The sequence below is a fragment of the Oncorhynchus gorbuscha genome, linkage group LG21 (genome assembly GCF_021184085.1).
Source record: "Oncorhynchus gorbuscha isolate QuinsamMale2020 ecotype Even-year linkage group LG21, OgorEven_v1.0, whole genome shotgun sequence".
NCBI lineage: Eukaryota > Metazoa > Chordata > Actinopteri > Salmoniformes > Salmonidae > Oncorhynchus > Oncorhynchus gorbuscha.
In genome coordinates this window covers 50,818,245-50,845,012 of record NC_060193.1, presented here as the reverse complement: position 1 = coordinate 50,845,012, position 26,768 = coordinate 50,818,245, and the positions used below count along the sequence as shown (strand labels likewise).

General features: G+C 39.9%; 2 protein-coding genes across 2 annotated transcripts; one reads left to right on the top strand and one right to left on the bottom strand.

The window, feature by feature from the left end:
- Nucleotides 1–914: 914 nt before the first annotated feature.
- LOC124007878 (grancalcin-like) lies at nucleotides 915–7,742 on the bottom strand. The gene is made up of 8 exons (XM_046318684.1): nucleotides 7,580–7,742; nucleotides 4,665–4,847; nucleotides 4,050–4,119; nucleotides 3,816–3,859; nucleotides 2,972–3,119; nucleotides 2,472–2,585; nucleotides 2,085–2,143; nucleotides 915–1,809 (listed from the first exon to the last, which is right to left on the bottom strand). Exons 1-8 carry the CDS (start codon nucleotides 7,601–7,603, stop codon nucleotides 1,783–1,785), a joined length of 669 nt encoding a protein of 222 aa, XP_046174640.1. The 5' UTR covers nucleotides 7,604–7,742; the 3' UTR covers nucleotides 915–1,782.
- A 6,571-nt stretch (nucleotides 7,743–14,313) lies between these two features.
- LOC124008774 (dipeptidyl peptidase 4-like) lies at nucleotides 14,314–25,229 on the top strand. The gene is made up of 25 exons (XM_046320311.1): nucleotides 14,314–14,473; nucleotides 14,616–14,703; nucleotides 15,260–15,352; nucleotides 15,706–15,797; nucleotides 16,333–16,407; nucleotides 16,666–16,718; nucleotides 18,767–18,839; nucleotides 19,240–19,360; nucleotides 19,606–19,760; nucleotides 20,193–20,290; nucleotides 20,422–20,563; nucleotides 20,767–20,805; nucleotides 20,937–21,035; nucleotides 21,138–21,262; nucleotides 21,409–21,533; nucleotides 21,898–21,948; nucleotides 22,038–22,136; nucleotides 22,248–22,317; nucleotides 22,551–22,745; nucleotides 23,278–23,332; nucleotides 23,494–23,593; nucleotides 23,722–23,780; nucleotides 23,904–23,976; nucleotides 24,226–24,299; nucleotides 24,446–25,229. The coding sequence occupies exons 1-25, from the start codon at nucleotides 14,471–14,473 to the stop codon at nucleotides 24,536–24,538; spliced, it is 2,250 nt and encodes a 749-aa protein (XP_046176267.1). The 5' UTR covers nucleotides 14,314–14,470; the 3' UTR covers nucleotides 24,539–25,229.
- Nucleotides 25,230–26,768: the final 1,539 nt, after the last annotated feature.

Here is a 26,768-nt window from a genome sequence, read left to right as displayed (position 1 = left end):
TGTTGTAACAGATTTCAAAACAACGTGTTTGTGATTTATCATGAAGGGGAGAGCTGGTGTTATAAAATGATAAACAATGGTAATAAATACTCAATGTTTCTAGAAGATAACACTTAATATTCCATCATTTTTAAGTGTTTTGGTTCAATTGTGTATCAGCCCAAGAAGTGACAGATACAATATGAAGAACACATATCATGCTCCCATATGTAGCAATTAACATATATACAAATAACTTTGTAGTCAGAGCAAATGGAATATAGGGAAGTCAAATTCATTGGGAATACTATAGCTATGCATGTTTTGTAGCAGTACTTAGGTTTGAATTAAAGGCAGACTCAGCAATATGACATATTGCTGAGTCTACTTTTAATGTCAGATCTTACCGGCCATATCCTATGAGTTGCGCCCATACACAGCTATAAGCCTTTCCCGAAGGCACAGGTCCTTCGCTGCATTTCATTGTAATGCCAGTTGAGTGGCCACAACTACTCTATCGGTTTTAAAACCCACCACAGATGGGCTGAAACTCACGCAACCCTGGCGAAACACGCTAAAGGGTTTCTAGTAGAAGCGTTCCAGAGCTCAGACGCGATACAAAGTAGCTGAAACATGACGTGTCCAATGAAGAGGGCCCCACTGAACTTTTCATAGAGTGGCTACCTGCACAGGAAAACATTTATAAAATGTGTACTTTAGAGCTAAATGTCACTTTTTAAATCTAGTGCTGTTCACAATTGTTTTTATGCATTTTTTAAAATGTTTGCCACTGTATTTTATACAATGCAACACTTAACAGCTAATATGAATGTTGTCCTGGAATATACTGTACTTAAAGACATTTAATATATTGTGTACATATATTGATGAAAACCATTTGTGGAATTGTATAAATGAATAAACAGAACACAGACTGACTACAAACTGAATTTATTGTGTTGTGAATGACACCAATATCACTGATGAATGGCCCAACGGTCATGAAGCACTTAACTACATGTCTGATAAATATTTCATCCTGAGTTATGCAAATTGGCATCACAAAATTAGAGACATTGTCATTGTTAATGGTAGTTAATGCATGCTTTTCTTCGCAAAGGAATAACAGTGCCCGTTTACCACAGTGCGTGTTATTCATTTATATTTGTGAATTCCATAATGTTTGATTCATTTGTTTATCATGCTAGGCCACATTTGATTTAAATCAAGAGATGCATATAGTTACCTTAAACAAAAAGGCAAAGCTAGCATAACTGTATATTTGTAATAAAAATATGATATATACCTATACTTTAAAATGTGTTCAATGTAAAACTAGTTCACACCTATATAGTGGTTATAAAACAATATAGTGGTTATAAAAACAGACCATATACAGTGATGGGGATGAATATGGAAACCGTATGATCTGAGGCACAAAAGTCATCATCATAAAGATCAGTAACAGCTTTGCCATCCCTTTCTTTATTCAAATCTACCACTGTCCTTTAGCAACAGAATTTACAACAAGCGGATACATTTAGAAACACGCCATATGATACCTGGCAAATCTGCACATTCTTGCATAGCGTACAAGAAAGGCAGACATTATGGCAAGCAAACAGTTTCTGTTGTAAACTCCTTCCCCATTTTAAGTTGGTTATGGGACTCAACCTAAGAAAAATTGGCTAATATTGATTGGTGCCTTCCCATCATTTAGGGGAAGTGGTCAGCGAGCCCCAAACTGCCGGTCGAAGCACCCCACTCTCTGACTCCAGCACGGTATGGGCCGGACCACACCACTCAGATGGACATCGTACACAGGATAAACTTCAGGAGGAAAAATCAAGAGAAAATTAGCTAATTTCGATGTAATTACTATAGTCAATACTGTACTAATTACTATAGTCAAGTCAGGACAGGCTATTGGGAATCACAGTACAGGCTGGGGAATGAGAGAGAGGAGAAAACTGGGATGTGTTCATCAGGGCATACTAAAGTTTCAAAATGAAACCAAAAACACGTGTTCAGATAGTACCTCCCCGTTTCAAAGTGTTTTCGTCCGTATTGTGCCTACTGAACACAGCCCTGAATTGCACACTTACGTCATCGTATTGGAAGTTGACAGCCCCCTGCTGCATCTGGTCTCTCCTCCTGAAGCTCTCTGTGGAGACGCATAGTAAAGATGTAGGTGTACTGTGGTGAAATTTGAATGCCATTCATTGGACAACAATAACCTAGCGAGACACGCACTGTGTTAATGAGCCTGTGAATGTACAGACACAAAAGAGACCAGGACAAAACAAGACAGATTACACCTCAAAAGACAAAAGGATTGGAATGAGTAAAAGTTTAATGAATGACAGAATTTATTTGATTTTATAACGAAATCCATAGCTCTGGATTGTGAGGAAATGTGAAATGCTGGTCAATAAAATAAAAAAACTGAAGTTAAACATCTTAATTGGCAGCCTCCCAAGTCACCATCTTACCTGTGAGGGCGCGAAGCTTCACAGCACATGCCACATAGTCGTCAAAGTAGATCCGGCCAGCCTTGCTGTAGCGTTTGATGACAGCGTTCAGAGCTTGCGGGCTGATCCTGTAGCCTGTAGTAAGAGATCACAGCATGCATTCAATTAGTCATAAGCCAACATAGTATTAGGATTCATCCATAGTGACCACTGCATTTAGTTGACAATGATCATAAACATCAGCCTTTGCCTATTGTCCATCTACTTTGCATCAAGAAGGGACTCACGGACCAATACCTTGCAATTATCTCCAGCTACAACAAAATTATAATTATTGTAGGAGTCTATCAATAGTTTAAATCATTTAAAGAAGTCAAACCTCCCAACCCCTTTCAGATGCTGCATCTGAACCAGGCCCTGGAACGTTGCCCCTCTTTGGATGACAGAATGGACTGTCCCATGTCGTCATCCTATCAGAATGGACTGCCCCATATCATTAGCCTGGCAGAGCACCGACTCACCCATAGCGGAGATGGACTGGGACATCTCATGGGGTTCCACCGTGCCACTCCGGTCCTGGTCGAACATCATGAAGTTCTGCTTCCAGCTACTCAGGGCAGCAAACAGCTCCTTGAACTCAATGAAGCCCAGCTTTCCGGTCATGTCTCTCTGGTGGGAGGTTAGTTAAAGGGTTAACTTTGTTCGTTAGGTAAGAAACTAAAAACGGCCATGTGAACTGGTCTCACAAAGGATATGATGAGTTGTGTTAAATGTGGGAGAACTTGACCTTTCTGCGACTAAATCAATTCCATAAGTAACCCTCTGTCTCAATACAGCCCACTTACAAATCGCATCATGTGCTTAATCTGAAAATACATTATATAGAACATCCCAAACTGCAAATGCTGACTGTTGTACATCCTTGTCGTAACGTCTATTACTCTACATAAGAAGCATGAACATGTTCAGGGAGAAACAGGACTCGCTCTGAAAATGGAGCTACAGGCATGACGCAACTAGAGCATGAGGCAAGTTCTATCTTGCAAATTCATTGGCAAATGCATACTTGAATGGGACCCAGTAGACTAGGCCATGAATAGGTGTGAAATATACTGCAGCCAGGAAGTCATTTAGGGGAATTCAAATGAATCATCCCAAGTCACCTCCTGCTCAAAGCTTTCTCACCTGTTAAAAGAGAAGGATGAACTCGGCACTGACACATTAGGTTTATTAGTTCAGTCACATTTATGACTGCTATTCATTTTTCACCAGCAAGTCAAAGAAGCAAAGTGCAATACCAAACAAACTTCAAATGACACTGGCCAGAGGCCCAGTCCAAGAGATTCATTGATATAGAAAGGATACATCCAGCATTGCGATCATGATTCTACATGTCTCCAAACTGAAGGCTGTTGGAGAAGAGAAACCATGATCACACAATGAACAAACAAACATACAATGACAACAGAAAACCAGTGACAAATCTTTGTAAAGACTATATTAACGCGGGATACTAAAATCATAAAACACACACAACATAATCTAATCATTTATGAACCACAAAGTGAACCTTGATCATGGGACTGGGTGTGAACTTACGAGTATAGGTCCCACTGATACCAGTCTGTGTAAGACACCTCTGAAGCTCCTCTGCATCAATCTCACCATCCTGCACAGAGGAATATATATATCCCTGTAAGATTACTCTCCAGCAACAACATATCATTACTATGCAATGAATTTAATTTTTAAATGTAAAAAAAAAAGACTTGAATGTCTTGAGATCACTTTGTGGTGTAACCATGACATCACCATGCATGTGCCAGTAATGTTGCATTCTTTTTGTTGTCGTTGCATTTTACCCCCTTTTTCTCATGATATCAAATTGCGAACTCGTCTCGTCGCTGCAACTCCCCAATGGACTCGGGAGAGGCGAAGGTCGAGTCATGAGTCCTCCGAAACATGACCCGCCGAGCCGTGCTTCTTAACACTCGCCCGCTTAACCCGGAAGCCAGCGGCACCAATGTGTCGGAGGAAGTCAAGCCTGCAGGCGCCCGGCCTGCCAAAAGGAGTTGCTACAGCGCCAAGCAATGCGATGCAGTGCCTCAGACCGCTGCGCCACTCGGGACGCCAGTAAATGTTGCATTCTATCCAAAGAGGAATATTTACTGTACCCATGATCATGAGTTTAAATGAAAATCATTGATCACTCACCTGTCCTGCTATGGTAGTAAAGTATCCCCACATGGGGTCATTAACAGGCTGCCGAGGAGGAGCAGAAAAGGTCCCAGGGTAGCCTCCACCATTCTGGGGGTAGCCTGCCTGGGGTGGGCCTCCCATGGGTCCACCCTGCATGGGCATACCCTGGAGTTGCATGCCTTGCATTGGTCCTCCATACTGACAGGGACAGAAGAGTACAGTCATCATGTAACAGGGCTTAAGGAAAACTTCCCAAAAAGGACTAATTCAATAGGATTGTAGCACTCAACAAACAAGCAGCTATATACGGCGCCTTCACCATATACTTTTTCACACATTTTTTGTGTTAGTCTGAATTTAACATCGATTCAATTGAGATTTCGTGTCACTGATCCAACACACAATACCCCTTAATGACAAAGTGGAATTTTGTTTGTAGAAAATGTTTGAAATGAATAAAACATGTAAAGCTGAAATGTCTCGAGTCAATAGGTATTCAACACCTCTGTTATGGCAAGACTAAGTAAGTTCAGAAGTAAGAATGTGCTGAAAAAAAATAAATGTAATCACATAAGTTGCATTGACTCATTCCATGTTCAATAATAGTGGTTACCTTGATTTCTGAATAACTACCCCATATCTGTACCCCACACATAAAAGTATCAGTAAGGTCGCTCAATCGAGTAATGAATTTCAAGCACATATTCAACAACAAAGACCAGGGACATTTTTAAATGCTTCACAAAGAATGGCACGAATCAGTAGATGTGTAAAAAAATATCTGCTTTCCAACACCGGGAGGCGAGGCAAATTCACCATGCAGCAGGACAATAACCTAATACAAGGCCAAATCTACACTGAAGTTTACTTACCAAGATGACATTTAATGTTCCTGAGTGGCCTAGTTACTGTATTGACATAAAAACCAGCTTGAAAATCTATGGCAAGGCAAGAAAATGGCTGTCTAGCAATGAACAATGACAGAGCTTGAATATTTTTTTTGTAAAGAATAATGGCCAAATATTTTACAATCCTGGTGTGCAAAGCTCTTAGAGGCTTACCCAAAAAGACTCACAGCTGTTATCGCCGCCAAAGGTGCTTTTACAAAGTACTGGCTCGGGTGCGAATACTTATGTAAATGTTTTTACTTTGTCGTTATGGTGTATTGAGTGTAGATTGGTGAAAAACTGTATAATTTAATCCATTTTGAATTCGGGCCGTAACACCAAAATGTGGAATAAATCAAGGAGCATGAATACCTTCCTGAGGCACTGTAGACGTTCTTACACTAAGGCCTGATGCCTTGGTGGGAAGCAAACAGGTGTACTATTACTGACGTTTGGACAGGACGTCTTCCTCAGTAGTCATTCTTAAAGGATATAGTCAGGTGATTGTTTATAATTGAGTGATGTGCATTCTTTCCATTTTACCCATTTCAAAATATTTTCACTGTCAATATTAGCAGGTTGTGGACCTATTTCTAAATGTAGTGAGGGGATATTTGCACTGACAATATAAGCAGGGTGTGGACGAGACCATGACTCCAACTCCATTCCGCCACTGGAAATCCCCTTTCAACTTGTGCGGAAAACGCCCGGCGCTCCAACGCTGCCCAAATGTTCGGTCTAAATGTGACAGTTTTGTAAACATTTGGAACTTAACTTTCATATAAGTGAGAAAAAAATGCCATATACACTTACGGTACGCAGTTTAGGAAAATTTCACCCGGCTGTATTTTCAAGAACACCAACTCCAACCGAGACGACACTTCCTCACCTCCAATTTCCACTTCAAAAATCTGCAATGGAGCATAACTAGGGAGGACGTTTTGTACCTCAGCTGAGGGCTGTGTTTTTGAAATTATGTCTGGTAAAACGTTGCATAACTGCATACAGTAAGTGTATCTTATGGATTTGAAAGACTCTTTCTCCCGATGTGAAAGTTCCAAAGGTTTCCAAAACTGTATTGCAAGCAAGGATTATAATGTTTCTAAATGTTAAAAACAGAGCATTGGGATTGTAGTTCATTGATCCAGCTGAAGTCCATATGTTCAATTGAGTCCCAGACTCAAGATCTGGGTATAAGCCAAGTCCCACTTGGGTTCTTGGGGGCTACTGTAGGTGTGGACATATATCCTAGGTCAATGCAGTGACCATGACAGCGGTTGAGAGGTTGAGCTGTGGGCCATGCTAGAGGGGTTGAAACAGTGTATGTAGCCAAGACTAGGCTACTAACTACAGATAGGCTAACTAGTTACAGTAGCCTAAATAGCCACCTACTTAGTGCATTTACATGGGGTGATTTGAAAATACAGCATTAAGTGCTTCTAAAGACTGAATTTTGCCAGCTGGTATTTTGTCAATTATTAACATTACTCAAAAATAAACAAAGCAAAAGTAAACATGTCCTCCCCCAAGAATGATGCAGTGCCACCCTTGGGCAAATTGAGAAATACACATTTCAGTCAATTACATAAACTCCCACATTGGGCCAATCCGTGTAATTTTGTAAATTCCGGATGACAATGACAAGACGATTATTTCAGCTAAGTTTAATCAACATCGACCCAAAGCTGTCAGAGATATCGTGTGTGACTAATGTACAGGGAGACAGATCCACAGTCCCCTCAGAGTTCATCGAGGTCAAAAACTATTACTGAGGGCAATATCAACTTTTGTCACAATCAAGATGTAGCCTAACAGCTACTTGCCAAAATGACTGTGCCTTGAAAGATGCGAAACCTTTTAATGTCGATACTTAGAAACGATTGCACTTACAACTGACCGTGTTCCAATGTTTCATCACAACAAAGATACATTTTAGGGGTCTTATCTGAGCACTCCCCATATCGGAAATGGAATAGGCCAAACTCCTGATGTATGTAGACTACTGTAACACCAGGTAAAATAACACATGAAGCGTTTACTCACCCCGCCATATCCTGGATAAGCCATTTGTACACTATAAAGAATTGCCACAAAACGATTCGATGCACTGAAATGTTTCGATGTCAGTAAATGTAAACCAAAACCGAACTCGTTACTTGAAATGCACTGCAACAACGTAACGTGTACATAATTTCCGGTCGTCACTAGTTACTACAGCCACAATATATAAAACCCGCCCATTTCTACAATTTATCTTCTTAAAATGTGATTTTATACCTTTTATAACTTAATCTTAACCACAATCTTAAACACACTGCTATCCTTATGCATAACCCTAACCCTAAATTAAGACCAAAAATCGAATTTGTATATATATATCTTTTTTTTACGATATAGCCAACTTTGACATTGTGACTGTGCTATCTAGTGGAAACCATAATATCCGATAAAGTGTTGCGAGAAGGCGGAAGTCCGAATTGGCTAATTGACTGATAGTGAAGATAGCCAATGAGGAAGCTCATAGCATTCAATTAGCTCCAGCAGCATTCTTGGTACTCTGTTGACAGGCAGGTAGGCCTGCTGGCCATTAAAATAGAATAGAATATAAGGCATCCAAATAGCAATGTTCTTGTTCACCGGCTCCAACCAAGCATCACTCAGAAATAGACCTTGATAGAGTTAAACATAGTCTTATTGAAGCCAATAATGGTGTATTATTTCAACATCCAATAAATTAAATTAAGATTGTGAGGTTGTCTTGATTAAGGCAAGTAAAAATAGGAAAAGCTATCAGATATTTATATTTTTCCTGCACAATAATCGGATCTAAAATGTACAAGGGCTGACTGGCCTATAATGAATAAGCATTTACATTCACCAATAAGAACTACACAGACTAAAAAATACCACTATCTTCTTCACACAATAGTCAATAGTCACCACAAGAGGGTACCCAAGATGCAGCTTTAAAGGCCATTTCATTAGGCTACCAAAACCAGAAGCTTCACACTTTTCAAAATTGACAATCCTCACAAGAGATTACTTTTGAGAAAATTGTATCACAAAAACATAATAGTACAACAACACATTTGACTAGAATAAAACACATGCAATATGCATGCAATATGTAACTTTTTAGGCGACCTGACCAAATTCACATAGAGATGTGAGTTATAGGTCTGTTATGCTCATTGAAAGCAAGTATGTGCGCTGTTCTATGCTTCCCGTGCTTACGTTTGTTTTTGCACCTTTTACTTTCGTTTTTCTAAACTAGCTTGAAACAGCAGAAAATATATTTTTGTTTAGCGGTTTAGATGGTACAATGATTATTTACACTATACTTGGGTGTTTTGTCACATAAACTGAAATTAGGCACGCTATTAGAATTTTTGCAACCAGGAAATGGCAGAGCGATTTCGACATAGTCCATTTTTAAAGCATTTCTACAGGTATCAGACATGCCAACATATAGAGGCTTACACAGACTCACAGAATATAGAGTACCACAGTATGAGTCTGAATACCCATAAACCCTAGCGGTCAAACAAGAAATGTTCCAATCGTTTTTCCACCATTCATTTTTCACATAGGGGGTTTTAAAAATACTTAAAATAAGGGCTGTGTTTCGTGTAGGCTTACCCTGGTGTGATCAGACGTGCTACCCTGCTGTTTTCGACTCTCTCTTTCTACCGTACCTGCTGTCTCTTACTGAATGCTCGGCTATGAAAAGCCAACTGAAATTTACTCCTGAGGTGCTGACCTGTTGCACCCTCTACAACCACTGTGGCTATTATTTGACCTTGCTGGTCATCTATGAACGTTTGAACATCTTGGCCATGTACTGTTATAATCTCAACCCGGCACAGCCAGAAGAGGACTGGCCACCCCTCAGAGCCTGGTTCCTCTCTAGGTTTCTTCCTAAGTTCCTGCCTTTCAAGGGAGTTTTTCCTAGCCACTGTGCTTCTACATCTGCATTGCTTGCTGTTTGGGGTTTAAGGCTGGGTTTCTGCATAGCACTTTGTGATATCAGCTGCTGTAAAAAAGGCTTTATAAATACATTTGATATGATACCCAAGTAGACTCGCGGATGTAATCGCTGTCAAAGAGGCTTTAACAAAGTACTGAGTAAAGGGTCTTAATACTTATGTAAATGTGATGTTTTGTAACGTGTGCGCTGGGAGTCGGGAAGCAAGTTCAGGGAGTGAAACATTTAATGCATTTTTGCTTTGTCATTATGGGGTATTGTGTGTAGATTGATGGGGGGGGGCAATTGAATCCATTTTAGAATAAGGATGTAACATAACAAGATGTGGAAAAGTCAAGGGGTCTGAATACTTTCCAAATGCTCTAGACAGTAGTCACTACGAGTAGACATTGAATAGACATCACCAGGTAACATTGATTAGACAGTAGACATTGATTAGACAGTAGAAACCACCAGTAGACATTGAGTAGACACCACCAGGTAACATTGATTAGACAGTAGACACCACCAGGATACATTTATTAGACAGTAGACACAACCAGTAGACATTGATTAAACAGTAGACATTGCTTAGACAGTAGACACCACTAGTAGACATTTATTAGACAGTAGAAATTGATTAGACATTAGACACCACCAGCAGACATTGATTAGACAGTATACATTGATTAGACAGTAGACACCACCAGTAGACATTGATTAGACAGTAGACACAACCAGTAGACATTGATTAGACAGTAGACACCACCAGTAGACATTGATTAGACAGTAGACATTGATTAGACATTAGACACCACCAGTAGACATTTATTAGACAGTAGACACAACCAGTAGACATTGATTAGACAGTAGACACAACCAGTAGACATTTATTAGACAATAGACATCACCAGTAGACATTGATTAAACAGTAGACATTGCTTAGACAGTAGACACAACCAGTAGACATTGATTAGACAGTAGACATTGATTAGACAGTAGACACCACCAGCAGACATTGATTAGACAGTATACATTGATTAGACAGTAGACACCACCAGTAGACATTGATTAGACAGTAGACACAACCAGTAGACATTGATTAGACAGTAGACATAACCAGCAGACATTGATTAGACAGTATATATTGATTAGACAGTAGACACCACCAGTAGACATTGATTAGACAGTAGACACCACCAGTAGACATTGATTAGACAGTAGACATTGATTAGACAGTAGACACAACCAGTAGACATTGATTAGACAGTAGACATTTATTAGACAGTAGACACCACCAGTAGACATTGATTAGACAGTAGACACTACCAGTAGACATTGATTAGACAGTAGAAATTGATTAGACAGTAGACACCACCAGTAGACATTGATTAGACAGTAGACACAACCAATAGACATTGATTAGACACTAGACATTGATTAGGCAGTAGAGACTACCAGTAGACATTGATTAGACAGTAGACATTTATTAGACAGTAGACACCACCAGTAGACATTGATTAGACAGTAGACACTACCAATAGACATTGATTAGACAGTAGACACTACCAGTAGACATTGATTAGACAGTAGACACCACCAGTAGACATTGATTCGACAGTAGACACTACCAGTAGACTTTGATTAGACAGTAGACACCACCAGTAGACATTGATTAGACAGTAGACACTACCAGTAGACATTGATTAGACAGTAGACACTGCCAGTAGACATTGATTAGACGGTAGACACCACCAGTAGACATTTATTAGACAATAGACATCACCAGTAGACATTGATTAAACAGTAGACATTGCTTAGACAGTGATTAAACAGTAGACATTGCTTAGACAGTAGACACAACCAGTAGACATTGATTAGACAGTAGACACCACCAGTAGACATTGATTAGACAGTAGACACCACCAGTAGACATTGATTAGACAGTAGACACTACCAGTAGACATTGATTAGACAGTAGACACTGCCAGTAGACATTGATTAGACGGTAGACACCACCAGTAGACATTGATTAGACAGTAGACACCACCAGTAGACATTGATTAGACAGTAGACACTACCAGTAGACATTGATTAGACAGTAGACACTGCCAGTAGACATTGATTAGACGGTAGACATCACCAGTAGACATTGATTAAACAGTAGACATTGCTTAGACAGTAGACACAACCAGTAGACATTGATTAGACAGTAGACACCACCAGTAGACATTGATTAGACAGTAGACACCACCAGTAGACATTGATTAGACAGTAGACACTACCAGTAGACATTGATTAGACAGTAGACACTGCCAGTAGACATTGATTAGACGGTAGACACCACCAGTAGACATTTATTAGACAATAGACATCACCAGTAGACATTGATTAAACAGTAGACATTGCTTAGACAGTAGACACAACCAGTAGACATTGATTAGACAGTAGACACCACCAGTAGACATTGATTAGACAGTAGACACCACCAGTAGACATTGATTAGACAGTAGACACTACCAGTAGACATTGATTAGACAGTAGACACTGCCAGTAGACATTGATTAGACGGTAGACACCACCAGTAGACATTTATTAGACAATAGACATCACCAGTAGACATTGATTAAACAGTAGACACCACCAGTAGACATTGATTAGACAGTAGACACCACCAGTAGACATTTTACAACTGTATGTCGGTAGTTACTACACTTTTTCATTCTTTCAATCCTAGCCTACTGATAAACTATCACAGTCAGTGAAGGCTGCTGAGGGGAGGATGGCTCATAATAATGGCTGAAACAGCACAAATGGAATGGCATCAAACACATGGAAACCGTATGTTGGATGTATTTGATACCATTCCACTTATACTGCTCCGTCCATTACCATGAGCCCGCCCTCCCCAATTAAGGTGCCACCAACCTCCTGTCATCACAGTGTACCTTCAAATGCCACAGTTTTCCATCTACTCAAGGGACAATAGGAAGCTATAGGAGACAAGGACTGTGTGTTGTAAAAACCAAGGACAGAACAGCCAGAGAGAGAGGAAAAATCACCAGTATCAACCATGGCTTTGTGGTATGATGTTGCGCCATAGTGCTCACTGTACTCCACTATTAACCCCTCCTCCCCCTCTCTCATTCCAGGAACGCCAATAAAACCTAAAACGTGTTCAAAGTGACACCTGGAAACAATTTCATTAGCCCTTAACCATGAATCTGAGAGTAGATACTGTAAATGGAAAGATCCGCAGTGTAATGCTCCTCAAACTATACTGCATCAGGCAAAAATAGAGTGATCTATTTGTTTGCATAGGAAGTCCGGTCTGAGAGAACGAGAGCAGCAAAGGCTGCTAGTGCTCAGGTCAATAAAAAAAAGAACCTGATATTTGTGAAGCTTTTAACTGGCTTTTAGTCTTTATCTTCAAATGCTCATCACTTATGGACTCATCAGTGACCCTTCCACTAGTTATTGAGCTTTTCAACCCATGTTACTGTATCCTTCCTCATCAAGACAGCTATATAAGTATTCCTCTCTCTCTCTCTCTCTCTCTCTCTCTCTCTCTCTCTCTCTCTCTCTCTCTCTCTCTCTCTCTCTCTCTCTCTCTCTCTCTCTCTCTCTCTCTCTCTCTCTCTCTCTCTCTCTCGGTCTCTCAACAAAGAGCTTTTTCTTGTAAAATTGCTTGTTTGTCTGTCTGTTGACATGTTGTAAAAGTTAACGTAACCCCTATCTATTTTTGTTGCCTTGTACACAAAGTCCATGAGATGGAGTAAGTCCTACGCAGAGAAACTGGTTGAAACCGATAACCAGAAGCATAAATTCACAAGCTGGGGGCCTCTGACATCATGATCATAATTGTGAGTCATGTAAAAAATCAAATGTGATGACAATGTCATAAAACCCTTGAGAATAAAATAGAGGGGGCTTTGTTGTTGACCATGAAGTAAAGGCATTACATCACCACAGAAATTGGAATTAAGCTTTGAGAATCATTCCACCACCTTTGGTTGAGTTACAGCTTACTGTGACAATTCAATTAATCTAAAGAAAAATGTTAATAGGAAAGCAGCCAATAAAAAAGTCACTAAATTACACTTAATATACACTCATTTGGTTCTCAGATATACTGTATCTGAATGTAGACCGGTATTTGTTTTCACACTTCTGTTGGGATCCCACGCTGATTAAAGAGGGGAACCTGACCTGAACCCCAAGTAGGAAGTTCATTAATGAAGTTTGTAAATATAATTTGTAGCCATGAGTAGTTTAGAGTAGTGATAATCTTTGACCCAATGTGCAGGGGGATGCGCATTAGATCTCGCCCAACTGTGACGTCAGTGTCATCCAACGCAGTTGTGAATTAGGCTACATTGTTTTTATACCATTAGCAGTGAGACAGGAAACGTCAGTTTATTGTTGATATTCACTCAAGAGTCATATGTGACTACCCTGCCCTCACAAGGACATATGCCTTACAAAATGCCCAAACAATTCCCTTCAAAAAGGGAGATAAAACATGTATGCCTAATTCAGATTGAATGGAATTATAAAATAATTAAATACTGTAAATGCAGTGTCTGGATGCCGTTGTAGAACAAGAATAGCCATCAATTAATCATTTGCGTGTTGAAGGCTATTCTTGTTCTACAACTGTTCAACGGTTTTGTGTATGAAATTTGTGTATGGATGCAATCCGACAATAGTCAATAAGTAACCATAAACTTCACCACAAAAACAGGCGCTGGGGAAAAAAATAGACACGTTCAAACTTCACGAGCTTTACCTTGGACTTCGGAATTTTATTGCCCCAGCTTTATAACCGACGTTGAGATAATATTTTACAGAAATTATCTTGCGCAGAACTTTATTTTGCACCATTTACACTTCAACAGTTTAGTGGGTAACGTGTTTACTGTCAATGTGATTTTGAATATAAACGGCTTCACCACCTTCAAATCGGCAGGATGGTAAACTTCAAAACTTCAATGACAATCATTTGTTTATAATACAACATAACATTTCGTTGATGAACAAGTGTCGCAAATCTAGATACCTCAAACAACGATTTATTTCATAACATTTTTCCATCATTCTATTCACCTTTGACAGAATACCATAGGTAAGGTGGTGTTGGGACTTTTGGGGCTAGCTGTCGTCATCATCTTGATAGCAGTGCCCACGGCAATATATCTGAACGGTGAGTGGTTCCACTTTCAGTTGCTTTCAGTGACCCATTAAATTGTAGCCTACCATAACTGTAAAAAAAAACTGTTTAGAATATGTATTTTATTATTACAATAGAACATTGCATACACTGGATAATAATATTGTATTATTGTAACAGAACACTGCATAAATTAAACACTTTTACATAATCCATGTGCCATACTAACATGTAGACCTAGTCCTTTATTGCTTTAGAAATGTAGGACCTTGTTACAATATCACATCTTCTATGCAGGTACCACATTTGTGTAGCCTACTAGCACATTTACCTCAGTTATAGCAGCTCTACAAACCCAGTCAAATGTACATTGCTCTTACATTGTTATCTGTTACAATCTTATAGTCCTCCTCCCATGATCCATATCTATTTTTACCAAGACCCTGTTTAATCATGTGTAAATGCAGTGTAGTCTTATGAGTCATTATAGTAGCCTATGACTTGCTGTCATTTTCACTGATACATTCCTCCTAGTATAGAGTATAGTACAATACATAAGTGAATGCTAACTTTGAGCCCCATGTTTCAGAGGACAAAGTGACGGCTCAGAGGACGTTCACTCTCAGTGATGTCTTCAATAGCTCCATCAGGGCCAGATCCTACAACATGCGCTGGATCTCAGGTAAAACACCCTAGAAGCCTAATCAATCAACTGTATGTAAATGAGTGGATGGCTGTTATGTTCAATCCAGTCAGTAATTGTGTGCCTGGAATGTATTACACAACACTCTCTCCCCGGTAGGATGTACGTTTAGATATAAGTCAACAACACAAAGTTCCCATTAAAAAAAGATAAGAAACAATAAAGAACAATACTAGGCCTACGTACTGCATCTATTTAAATGGCACACTTTGGCTTTTTGTTAAATCATCAGTGCTAGGCAGAGATCCGAGTAGCAACACTGCTGATATTTCAACTTAAACGTCAGTTAGTTGGTTATTATTAAACTCCTCTCTTCTTTCCCCTCCTCATAGACTATGAGTATCTGCATCAAAAAGACGGTGCAGTCTTCCTTCACAACCTGATTACAGGAAACAACTCAGAATTCCTGAGCAGCATCACATTTGTAAGATACCCCTCATGGGTGTGTGTGTGTGTGTGTGTGTGTGTGTGTGTGTGTGTGTGTGTGTGTGTGTGTGTGTGTGTGTGTGTGTGTGTGTGTGTGTGTGTGTGTGTGTGTGTGTGTGTGTGTGTGTGTGTGTCTGTCTGTCTGTCTGTCTGTCTGTCTGTCTGTCTGTCTGTCTGTCTGTCTGTCTGTCTGTCTGTCTGTCTGTCTGTCTGTCTGTCTGTCTGTCTGTCTGTCTGTCTGTCTGTCTGTCTGTCTGTCTGTCTGTCTGTCTGTCTGTCTGTCTGTCTGTCTGTTTCTCTGTCTGTCTGTCTGTCTGTCTGTCTGTCTGTCTGTCTGTCTGTCTGTCTGTCTGTCTGTCTGTCTGTCTGTCTGTCTGTCTGTCTGTCTGTCTGTCTGTCTGTCTGTCTGTCTGTCTGTCTGTCTGTCTGTCTGTCTGTCTGTCTGTCTGTCTGTGCATATTTGGAAGTAAGCATGGTGAAGGAAGGAGTGTTTGTGTCGTGTATAACACAGCTCTTTTTTTGTTGAAAAATAGGATCAAGTGGCTGCCTCTGATTATGTAGTGTCTGCTGATAAAAGATATGTTGCTTTCAAGAGCAATTGGACCAAGGTAATGTATTGTGCTATTTAATGATTTGTTGCTGCTGTGCTATCCTGCTGTGAAGTAGCTATGTGTGGCATGTCATTGTGGTGTGGTTGTTGTTGCAGAATCAGACTTATGTGCCCAAAGTAATTGCCCTGCAGGGATAAATACAGTTTAAAAATAAATACATCTAATTGAATTAATGTATTAATTCATGTATATAAGTAATTGATCTGTGCTACTAATCAAATTCCTAATTATACTTTGCTTCATTTATTTAAACAGATATGGAGACACTCCTTCACAGCTTCATATTCTCTCTATGATTTGGCAGACTCGTAAGCCTCTTTCAACTGTTCTTATCTGCAAATGTGTACTATACACACATCTTCAATATCCCTTTGACTTTGAGAATTACATATGCAGTGTAGAGAACATAGGGAGTTTAATTTTATTCATGGGACTAGTGCAGGAAATGGTCACCAGTACTCAACAAATAGAGGAACTGAAGAGGGCCATAAAATGTATTGTTTACTGCAAATTATTCATAGGGACGCAATTACAGTGCATTCGGAAAATATTCTGTCCCCTTCCCTTTTTCCACATTTTGTTACGTTACAGCCTTATTTTAAAATGGATTAAATAACAAAATCCTCATCAGGGTGGCAGGGTAGCCTAGTGGTTAGAGCCTTGGACTAGTTGGACTAGTAACTGGAAGGTTGCAAGTTCAAACCCCTGAGCTGACAAGGTACAGATCTGTCATTCTGCCCCTGAACAGGCAGTTAACCCACTGTTCCTAGGCTGTCATTGAAAATAAGAATTTGTTCTTAACTGACTTGCCTAGTTAAATAAAGGTTAAAACATTTTATAATAATCTACACACAATAACCCATAATGACAAAACAAAAACCTTTTTAGAAATCTTAATTACAAATAAAAAAACAGAAATACCTTATTTACATAAGTATTCAGAGCCTTTGGTGAGACTCGAAATTGAGCTGAGGTGCAAACTATCTAAAACATTTTAGAATAAGGCTGTAACTAGAGGTTGACCGATGAATCAGAATGTCCGATTTAATTAGGGCCGATTTAAAGTTTTCATAACAATCGGAAATCGGTATTTTTGGACACCGATTTTGACAACAAAAAAAATACACCTTTATTTCATCTTTATTTAACTAGGAAAGTCAGTTAAGAACACATTCTTATTTTCAATGAAGGCCTAGGAACGGTGGTTCCTAGGAACGGTGGAACGGTGGTTCTGCTCCTTCAGGGGCAGAAGACAGAATCTTGCAACCTTACAGTTAACTAGTCTAACGCAATAACGACCTGCCTCTTGTTGCACTCCACAAGGAGACTGTCTGTTACGCGAATGCAGTAAGCCAAGGTAAGTTGCTAGCTAGCATTAAACTTATCTTATAAAAAACAATCAATCAATCATAATCACTAGTTACTGTAACTACACATGGTTCAGGATATTACTAGATATTATCTAGCGTGTCCTGCGTTGCGTATAATCTGACTGAGCATACAAGCATACAAGTATCTAAGTATCTGACTGAGCGGTGGTAGGCAGAAGCAGGCACGTAAACATTCATTCAAACAGCGCTTTTGTGCGTTTTGCCAGTAGCTCTTCGTTGTGCGTCAAGCATTGCGCTGTTTATGACTTCAAGCCTATCAACTCCCGAGATGAGGCTGGTGTAACCGAAGTGAAATGGCTGGCTAGTTAGCGTCACTCGCTCTGAGACTTGCAGTGGTTGTTTCCCTTGCTCTGCATGGGTAACGCTGCTCCGTGGGTGGCTGTTGTCGATGTGTTCCTGGTTCGAGCCCAGGGAGGAGCGAGGAGAGGGACGGAAGCTATAGTCCTATAATTCCTATAATAACTACAACCTAAAATTTCTGACCTGGGAATATTGAAGACTCATGTTAAAAGGTACCACCAGCTTTCATATGTTCTCATGTTCTGAGCAAGGAACTTAAACTTTAGCTTTCTTACATGGCACATATTGCACTTTTACTTTCTTCTCCAACACTTTGTTTTTGCATTATTTAAACCAAATTGAATATGTTTCATTATTTATTTAAGGCTAAATTGATTTTATTGATGTATTATATTAAGTTAAAATAAGTGTTAATTCAGTATTGTTGTAATTGTCATTATTACAAATAAATAAAAATCGTCCGATTAATCGGTATCGGCTTTTTTTGGTCCTCCAATAATTGGTATGCGGTGTTGAAAAATCATAATCGGTTGACCTCTAGCTGTAACATAACAAAATGTAGAAAAAGTCAAGGGATCTGAATATGAACTGTATATGGTGTTTTGTCAAACTGAAAGACATTAATAATAATTAATACTGTTAGTTTTTATTTACTCTCATTTTAGGACATTTCTCAGTACACCAGACATCCCTCACCGAGTCCATTTGTTTGCATGGGCACCAATAGGGAACAAAATGGTAGGTTAAAAGGACACTTTGAGAGAAACCATTGGACTTGTTTATATACTATGCTTCTCTGGTGGCTGACCCATTACACTCTTATGGGTCAGCCACCATATGCTGTCAATTCAACACATCCTCCAAACACTCATCATCAATAGGACTCACCCAACAATTCAACATGTACTTTTGTTCAAAGCTGGAATGCTCAAAAATCACATTTTCATCATGCTCCAAATAAATTACTTATTGACAACATGTAATAGGTTACTGTTACTCTAAACATAAGACTGCGGGTTACTTGGAAAACCAAAAGATATTCCACACTAGTGTGCATATTACAGTGTTATACCTTTGTTTAAAGAGGAACTCGAGTCATTAAGACTTATCTCCATATCTTTGTTCCTCTCACATGCAGGCCTTTGTGTGGGAAAATGATGTCTATGTGAAGACCAGCCCTACTGCTAAGGCCATACAGGTGACCTCCAATGGAAAACACAACAACATTTTAAATGGCATCCCAGATTGGGTGTATGAGGGTAAGCATTACATACAAGAAGGCAGCTGTGAATCTTACATACCTCTTACTATAACTAGTAGATATTAGTCAGCACTGTGATGTGAATTGTGTAACGTGTGATTTATATAGTCCCTAGTGAACAAGTTTCTCTTTTGACAACACAGAAGTCTGTGAACAGTTTAAGCCACACAGGCAAACACAACACACACAATAGATGTGCCATCCTGATGTAGGCCTAACAGTGTTTTTTGATTGTTTTGTTAGAGGAAATGTTCTCTTCTTACGAGGCAATGTGGTGGTCACCTGGAGGGAGGTATCTGGCCTATGCTGAGTTTAACGACACTCTGGTCCAAAACATAGAGTATTCCTGGTATAGGAAGGAGCCGTATCCCGACACGGTCATTTTCCCCTATCCTAAGGTAAGATAACACTTAATGTATGTTTGATGTGTATCTAAAAAGTGTGCTGGAGTAGGTCATATTATTGGCATGAGGTTCTGAGGCAGTTGATAAGGGAACTGGACTCTGGACCATAAGGCCTCTGGGTTAAAAACATGTTTTATCACAACTCAGGGTACATTCAGGTCTAAGCTGTCCCAATAAAATTATATTGGTCTGTGATTTCCCAATTCGGAAACCTCTCTTGATGACTGTGTATTTGAGTCATATACTCTGTATTTGCACATATTAATGCATTGATACTGTATCTATAGTCATTATAAAACAAGGCATTAAAAAAATACATTTTAAAGATGTGCTTGCATGTAAGAAAGAAACCAATAAGACCCCAAGTTTTTATTTTATTTCATCGTAAATGTTTTGCATAAATGTATTTTCTTCTCCATCTTCTAGCCTGGTACTCCCAATCCAGTGGTGAAGCTGTTTGTGTATGATACTACAAACATATCAAACATCACAGAAGTTGTTGTGCCAGCTTCAGTTGGTGCGGGGTAATGAAACTCTGTAGTACACAATACGTTAAACAATGTATTCAGTAGGAGAGAAATGCATTGCATTGGAATTTTAAAATCTATTTTAGGTGTAAGCTGTGAGACATGTGGTGTTTTTTTTTTTTTTACAGTGATCACTATTTGGCCACAGTCACCTGGGTAACGGATGAACGCATCGCTGTCCAGTGGCAGAAGAGGAAACAGAACGAGCTCCGCTTTCAGATCTACGACTTCAGCATAGTCGGAAACACCTGGGTCGAGAATGCGTTAGAGGTGCGTCATAAAAAACCCCACCCCACGCTTTCCCGCCGCCCTCCCCTCCCCTCCTGTCCTCTCATCACCCTTACCTCAGAGAACTTGTTGGGGTCCTAATATGTCACACAGATCGGATCAGACTGTACGAACGACAAACAATACATTTCCTATTAAATTGCAATAAACCATCAAATCATGTACTGTTTTTGTTGTGTTTTCAGAAACTTGACATGACAAGCAAGACAGGTTGGATTGGACGGGTATGTACTTTATACGAACACAACAATGGGAACATGTTTACACAATCCCTGGGCCATAACAACATCATTTACAAAGTAATAAGCATGGATTATTCCTGTAAATAAATACATTATCTTTGGTTTTTTTCTAGTTTTCACCTTCTAATCCTACATTATCGGCAAACAAAGACGGTTTTTACATTGTGATGAGTGACAATAACGGCTATAAACATATTCATCACGTAACAGGTGTAAGTACTAAGTAGTACACTTCTCTTCATGCACCTTCTCAGTAACCCAGACATGGTTATGATACACACTTGATTTGTAATATTTGTATGGGGTCCTTGCAGGGCACAGCAACAGCTGTCACCTCAGGGACTTGGGAGGTCATTGACATATTAAAAGTGACGAGCAACACCATATACTATTCAAGCAACCAATATGGTCACAAGCCAGGAGGGAGAAACGTTTACAAGTAAGAATATCACTCTTTCGCTTTCATGCCTTCGTTCTGTCCTGCTCATTCAGTAATTTCCAACATGCATATTCTATGACTTACTCTCACTCTATATTTGTAGCCAATAGAATCATGTCAGTTGTTTGTGTGTGTGTGTGTGTCAGGATCACTCTCGGAGCCACTCCCCCCACCACCCAGTGCCTGACCTGTACCCTGAATGAGGACAGGTGTCAATACAACTCAGCTTACTTCAGCCATAATGCCTCTTTCTTCCGCATGGACTGCTCAGGTCCGTCAGCCACACAACATACAAGCGCACACACACACACACACACACACACACACACACACACACACACACACACACACACGCACACGCACACGCACACGCACACACACACACACACACACACACACACACACACACACACACACACACACACACACACACACACACACACACACACACACTACACAACCCACTATCCCAATAGTGTTTGTGCAGTCAAGTCATTGGAATACTGGTGCTGTGACATCCCTAAACCAAATCCCAGCCGGGGTATTTACTTTAAAATGATATGTTCTGTAGTAGTAGTGCCTCTAGATCATTTGTTTGGACACACACTATATTAAATATGTGTTTGTCTCCACAGGTCCTGGACTACCTCTGTATACTCTCAGGGACAACAGGGATGCTGGTTCAGGTAGGCCAGTTCCATTTACTAGTGTGTGATGGAAATAAATGATATAAGCCAAGCAACGTCACAGTGCATCTTCTCATCGCCCTGTTTAGAGATGCAGGTTCTTGAGGACAACATGGCTTTAGAAGGCCTTCTGTCTGAGATCCACATGCCCACCATGCAACGCGGCTTCATCAAGCAAGGGGAATTCAGTAAGGTCTTCGACTATTAAAGACTTTAATTGAATCTTTCATCTGATATTAAAACCATGGGACATCCCTCGCTCGATGTCCACTGATGGATGTTTCTGTTTCTCCCGACAGATCTTTGGTACCAGATGACCTTGCCTCCTGGATTTGACAAATCTAAGAAATACCCCTTACTTATTGATGTGTACGAATGTTAATTCATTAACTTCTGTGAATACATGATCTGCTTTATCTGATGATGAATTCCTGTAGTAGTAAGGTGGGCCTGGAGTTAATCCTGACAACATGACTTGAGCAGGAAATACTCTTGGCCCTAGTTAAATTCAGAAGTCTGCAGTGTTTTCTGGTGAGCTCAAGTGGTCAGGGAAAACTCTGGGCGCTAACCATAACGTTTGGTCTTCCTCTTTTGTGTTCCAGGTATGCAGGGCCTTGCAGTCAGAAAGCAGACTACCGCTACAGGTTAGGCTGGGCCGCATACCTGGCGAGCACGGAGAAGGTCATCGTTGCCAGCTTCGATGGAAGGGGAAGTGGTTACCAAGGTGACAAGCTAATGCACTCCATCTACCGACGTCTGGGAACCTATGAAGTGGAAGATCAGATAACGGCCGCAAAGTAAGGTTGACTCAAACAGCTTGCTTTGTATTATACTGTGTCACACTGCAATAGTGACATTTTGATAACATGATTTAACACAATATATTTCTACATGGATATTTAGAGATTCCAAGGCTATTGTGGTTTGAGTTTTATGAGCAAAATAGCCTGGTGGACAGATCTTTATGTGCATTATCCAACTCCTCTTCATCTCCACTTTCATGCTAAATGTTTCCTGTCTGTCAGGACAACGGATGTGACAGAGGTGTTGGTTAAAGAACATACAGATCTGACCACCAGGCTAATAATGTGACTGATCAGACGTCACACGTGGTCAGCTGGAATGCAACATTACTACTTACCTCTCCCTTATCTCACGTCAGAGGGACAGTGATGACTCACTGACGAAGGACAGTAGAGATTAGAGTTAGACCATGGACCATCAGTGGTCGCGATCCAATAGAACCCCTTTTAATTGACCATCACGTTTAAATTCATTTGTGTTTGTAATGGTGGTTCCCAATCACAGCAAGTCACTTTTCTCTTTCAGAGAATTCACCAATATGGGCTTTGTCGACAAAGGCAGAATAGCAATTTGGGGTTGGGTAAGTTAAAGCATAAGGTTTGAACATATGATCAGTTGGAACCATCAAGTGCAACGTAATGAAATGCAGCACGTGTGCAATCATCTTGTGTGTATGCCTTGAGTAATGTAATCTTATCTGAATTCAAGGCCAACGTGATCAGCTGGTATTGTGTTTTATAGTCCTATGGAGGTTATGTCACGTCAATGGTTCTGGGAGCTGGGAGTGGAGTTTTCAAATGTGGAATGGCAGTTGCCCCAGTTTCCAAGTGGGAGTATTATGGTATGCCATTCTGTTATTGATATGTTCTTAATATATTTACAATAATATACATGTTAGCTAAATATCTAATTGTAAATCATTGCAAATGATCCATAAAATGTCCCCCCCCCCCACGTTCAATATTTCAGATACAATCTACACAGAACGTTACATGAATCAACCTTCTGAAAATCTTGAATTCTACAAAGTAAGTGTACCAAAGCCAACGTTTTAAATGGCTATTTATACACATGATTTTATACTATGGCCTGTGTTATCCAAACGGGTATTACTCTCCACGGAAACAACTGAATGTAGATGTGTTTTACAGAACTCCACAGTGACAGCCAGAGCCAAGAACTTCAAATCAGTGCAATACCTTCTGGTCCATGGGACAGCAGATGGTGAAGCCTCCTCTAGTATTTCTGGAATGTTCTGTAAAAACACACCACCTGTGCAATTAACAACCGTGCAATGTTTAGAGTCGAGACTATTCATTGGACTCTGTAAACCCATTCGTTTTAGGAAGCTAAAAGTGTTAACTAAGCAGTGTGCATACTTCTCCTGAGGCTTCACCAAATCATGCGAGAATAGGAAAACACTACACATCGGATACTGTTAAATTGTTATTTATATCTCTCTATTTGTTTCAGACAACGTCCATTTTCAGCAAGCTGCTCAGATCTCTGCAGCTCTGGTTGAGGAACAAGTGGACTTTGAGGCTATGGTAAATATTTAGATTTTAGATGGATGAGTTATCTACACAATCAGTGGTTGTACAGCTTTATACCTCCATGAACCTGCTCCATGAAAGCACTTCTCCAATAAACACATGATCTGTGCTTATTCCTTCTTTCTATCACTTTACTACAGTGGTACACGGACAAGGACCATGGTCTTGATGGTTCAGCCAATCAGCATGTCTATACCCACATGAGTCACTTCCTACAGAGGTGCTTCGCCTGATGCCATTCGAACGAATGATGCCCAACCTGATGCTTGCCGAACGATAACCAAACTGCCCCAAATTCATTTGCAATTCATTTGGACAGCTGGTAGCCTAGAGGTTAAAACCGTTTGACCAGTTACCAAAAGTTTGCTGGTTTGAATCCCCGAGCCGGCTATGTGAAAAATATGCCAATGTGCCCTTGAGCAAGGCACTTAACCCTAATTGCTCGTGGAAGTAGTTCTGCATAAGAACGTCTACTAAATGATGTAAATCTAATTGAATGTTGTCCTATTTTCTGATCAATTGAATTGTTTGAGCCAGTACCCAAACATACACTCCAAACGACTCTCCTCTCTCTATACAGTTATAAAACAATGACATCAGCAGGATTGATCTATCGTTGTTTGTTCTGAGCCTCACTGCGAGTTATGGGGTTACATTTGAAATGAAGGATGTGATTCTATTGAAATACCAAAGAGCTTTGTGAGAACTGATCAGCCAGTGACTAAGCATGTCTGACTTGTATTCATTAAGGGGCCTTGATTGCACTGTTTTATTTATGAGGTATCAACATGAATGTCCATACATTATATTGCTTTGTATTTTACATTGTACAAACATACTGTATGTTTTTATAAAGGGAATATTGGAAGACCTTTGTACCTACAGTGTGTGTGTCTACTGTTTCAATAAAATTGTTTAAATCTAGATTGTGGATTCTTACTGTAGGGGATTGACAGTACATACAGTACAGTACACCTACTCATTCAAGGGTTTATTTAAATGTTTTACTATTTTCTACACTGTATAATAGTAGTGAAGACTTAAAAACTATGAAATAACACCTTTGGAATCAGGTAGTAACCAAAACAGTGTTGAACAAATCAAAATATCTTTTAGATTTTAGATTATTCAAAGTAGCCACCCTTTGCCTTCATGACAGCTTTGCACACTCTTGGCATTCTCTCAACCAGCTTCACGAGGAATGCTTTTCCAACAGTCTTAAAGGAGTTTCCAGATATGCTGAGCACTTGCTGGCTGCTTTTCCTTCACTCTGCGGTCCAACTCATCCTAAACCATCTCAATTGGGTTGAGGTTGGGTGATTGTGGAGGCCAGGTCATCTGATGCAGCACTCATCACTCTCCTTCTTGATCAAATAGCCCTTACACAGCCTGGAGATGTGTTTTGGGTCATTGTCCTGTTGAAAAACAAATAATAAGCCCCACTAAGCGCAAACCAGATGGGATGGCGTATTGCTGCAGAATGTTATGGTAGCCATGCTGGTTAAGTGTGCCTTGCATTCTACATAAATCACAGACAGTGTCACCAGCAAAGCACCCCCACACCATCACACCTCCTGCATGCTTCACAGTGGGAACCACACATGCAGAGATCATCCGTTCACCTACTCTGCGTCTCACAAGGACATGGTGGTTGGAACCAACAATCTAAAATTTGGACTTGCTCATGTTTCTTGGCCCAATAAAGTCTCTTCTTATTATTGGTATCCTTTAGAAGTGGTTTCTTTGCAGCAATTCGACCATGAAGGCCTGATTCACGCAGTCTCCTCTGAACAGTTGATGTTGAAATGTGTCTGTTATCTGAATTCTGTGAAGCATTTATTTCTGTGGCTGGTAACTCTAATGAACTTATCCTCTGCAGCAGAGGTAACTCTGTGTCTTCCTTTCCTGTGGCGGTCCTCATGAGAGACAGTTTCATCATAGCGCTAGATGTTTTTTGTGACTGCACTTGAAGAAATGTTCAAATTTCTGGACATTTTCCAGATTGACTGACCTTCATGTCTTAAAGTAATGATGGACTGTTGTTTCTCTTTGCTTATTTGTGCTGTACTTGACATAATATAGACTTGGTCTTTTACCAAATAGGGTTATCTTCTGTATACCACCCTTACCTTGTCACAACACAACTGATTGGCTCAAACGCAGTAAGAAGGAAGGAAATTCCACAAATTCACTTTTAACAAGGCACACCTGTTATTTGAAATGCATTCCAGGTGACTACCTCATGAAGCTGGTTGAGAGACTGCCAAGAGTGTGCAAAGCTGTCATCAAGGCAAAGGGTGGCTACATTGAAGAATTTGAAGTATAAAATATACTTTGATTTTTAAAAACACTTTTTGTTGGTTACTACATGATTCCACATGTGTTATTTCATAGTTTTGATGTCTTCACTATTATTCTACAATGTAGAAAATTGTAAAAATAAAGACAAACCCTCGAATGAGT